Consider the following 1,737-nt stretch of genomic DNA (forward strand, 5'->3'; position numbering starts at 1 on the left):
AAATCACATCTGATGACACAATGGTGGACAAACACAATCTTGGGAATTATGGCCTAGCCAAGTTGACACGTATTTTCGGGGGACACAATTAAATCCATGACACTAGGCAAGGAATAGATTTTGAGAAGACAATCTTGAGTTCATTCCTGACATAGTGACCAGGAGATGTTTATTGGTCATCCAAATGGAAAATGGGGCTAGCTTCAGGAAATACAAGCCTGGAGCAGAGGGAGAGGTCAGCATGGAGGTATAAATTTGGAAGTGATTGTCACAGAGACGATGTCTGAAGCTCCAAGGCTGGAGGAGATCACCAAAGGTGAGAATGGGGAGAGATGAAGGATTGACCAGGGCTGGGAGGAGGAGGGCACAGCAGACATCACGGTGGCCCTCCTGACACTGACTGCTGCCCCTTTCCTAGCAGAACTCTGACTTGTGTGGATAGTTAGTTGACCCTATCTGTCTCCCTGATCTAATGGTGAGCATTGTATTCATGGGCATTGCAGATGGTTTAGGTGTGTGTGCGTGATGTGGTTCTATGAGGGCGGTCTGCTGGGAGAGGTTTCCATGGGCATCCACAGGGATACATGGGAAGAGGTGGGAGGTCTGGGGCCACAGCAGCAATCCTGCAACCAGGAGGCAAGCTGGGAGGGGCAGAGCCATTCACAGAGAGGGTCGGCTCCATCACCAAGCCGCCAGATTCACAAGGCCCAGGCAACCCTACACTGAGACCTCTTGTGACAGGAGTTGAGTCAGCAGGTTCTGTCACTTGCAACCCAAAGTGTTCTCACTGATGCCGGAGTAGAGGCAGCAAAAGAGCCAGCAAGGTGGGAAATGTGGGAATGTGACTGTGTTGCCCTAGTCAGCTAACATGCACTGAGCCCCCTCCCCCAACAACAGGGTTGTAAACGCCTCACAGGTTGACCCTGAGAGCAACTCATTTGTAAATCGGGAAAATGAGGCACAGAGGGGTGACACCTACACAGCCAGGAAGTGACAGCTGGGGTATAAGCCAAGTAGTCTGTTGCATCTATCTGTAAGCCACACAGTATATTTTCAGACATCAAGAAAGGAAGGTATTAACCAGAAGTCCCCAGTAAGCCCTCCAAACTTCTAAATTGAGGATGAAACTGTCTTCACAGAATTTGACAAAGTCGAGGTCATCAGCAAGGTTGGGCAGAATGAACTCTGGAGATGGTATGGACAGAGCCCGACTGGCCTGGGTGGAAGACTAAGGGGTGTAGACCCGGCTGGAGACAAGGCCTGAGAAACTGGCTGGTGGGGGTGGTGACGTGGGACTGCTCCGTGGGGTCAAGGATGGAGTAGCGTGGGGTGAAGGAAAGGGGGTTTAATGTTTTGGGGGAAGTATCCTGGGACATGTAGGAAAGCAGATGAGACCTTGAAGGCTTCCCTGTACCAGTAGAGAGGGCAGAGAACTGGACGCAGGGGCTATAGAGTTGTGGATTTGAGGATGAGCAGACGCAGCTTCCCGCCAAGCTTCCATTTCATTCCGGGGTGGCGGGTGGGAGATTTGGGGCCAACCGGTGGTCGGACTGCAGGGTTATTGGATGCCGTCGGGCCCTCTCTGAGGCTGGAGACTAGGAGTTTAGGGGCCAGGAATCTGCGCAGCTGGGTGAGTTTCTCCAGACTTGCTCCCCAGCCTCGGTAGGGCCCAGAACGGGACAAGGAGCTAGGCCTGGCTGTTGTGGCTACGGGAGGAGGCTGACCCGGGGGCTGGAC

At 52.9% G+C, this 1,737-nt stretch overlaps 1 protein-coding gene across 1 annotated transcript in view; it reads left to right on the forward strand.

Moving 5' to 3' along the window:
- Positions 1–279: 279 nt before the first annotated feature.
- The window catches only part of GSC2 (goosecoid homeobox 2), a 3,154-nt gene continuing 1,696 nt past the window's right edge, over positions 280–1,737 (forward strand). The window contains exon 1 of the mRNA XM_012559609.1: positions 280–316. Within this exon, the coding sequence (XP_012415063.1) occupies positions 280–316 (37 nt within the window). The remainder of the gene's footprint in view (positions 317–1,737) is intronic.

This window comes from Trichechus manatus, unplaced genomic scaffold (assembly GCF_000243295.1).
Source record: "Trichechus manatus latirostris isolate Lorelei unplaced genomic scaffold, TriManLat1.0 scaffold00282, whole genome shotgun sequence".
In the NCBI taxonomy this organism is placed as follows: Eukaryota; Metazoa; Chordata; class Mammalia; order Sirenia; family Trichechidae; genus Trichechus; species Trichechus manatus.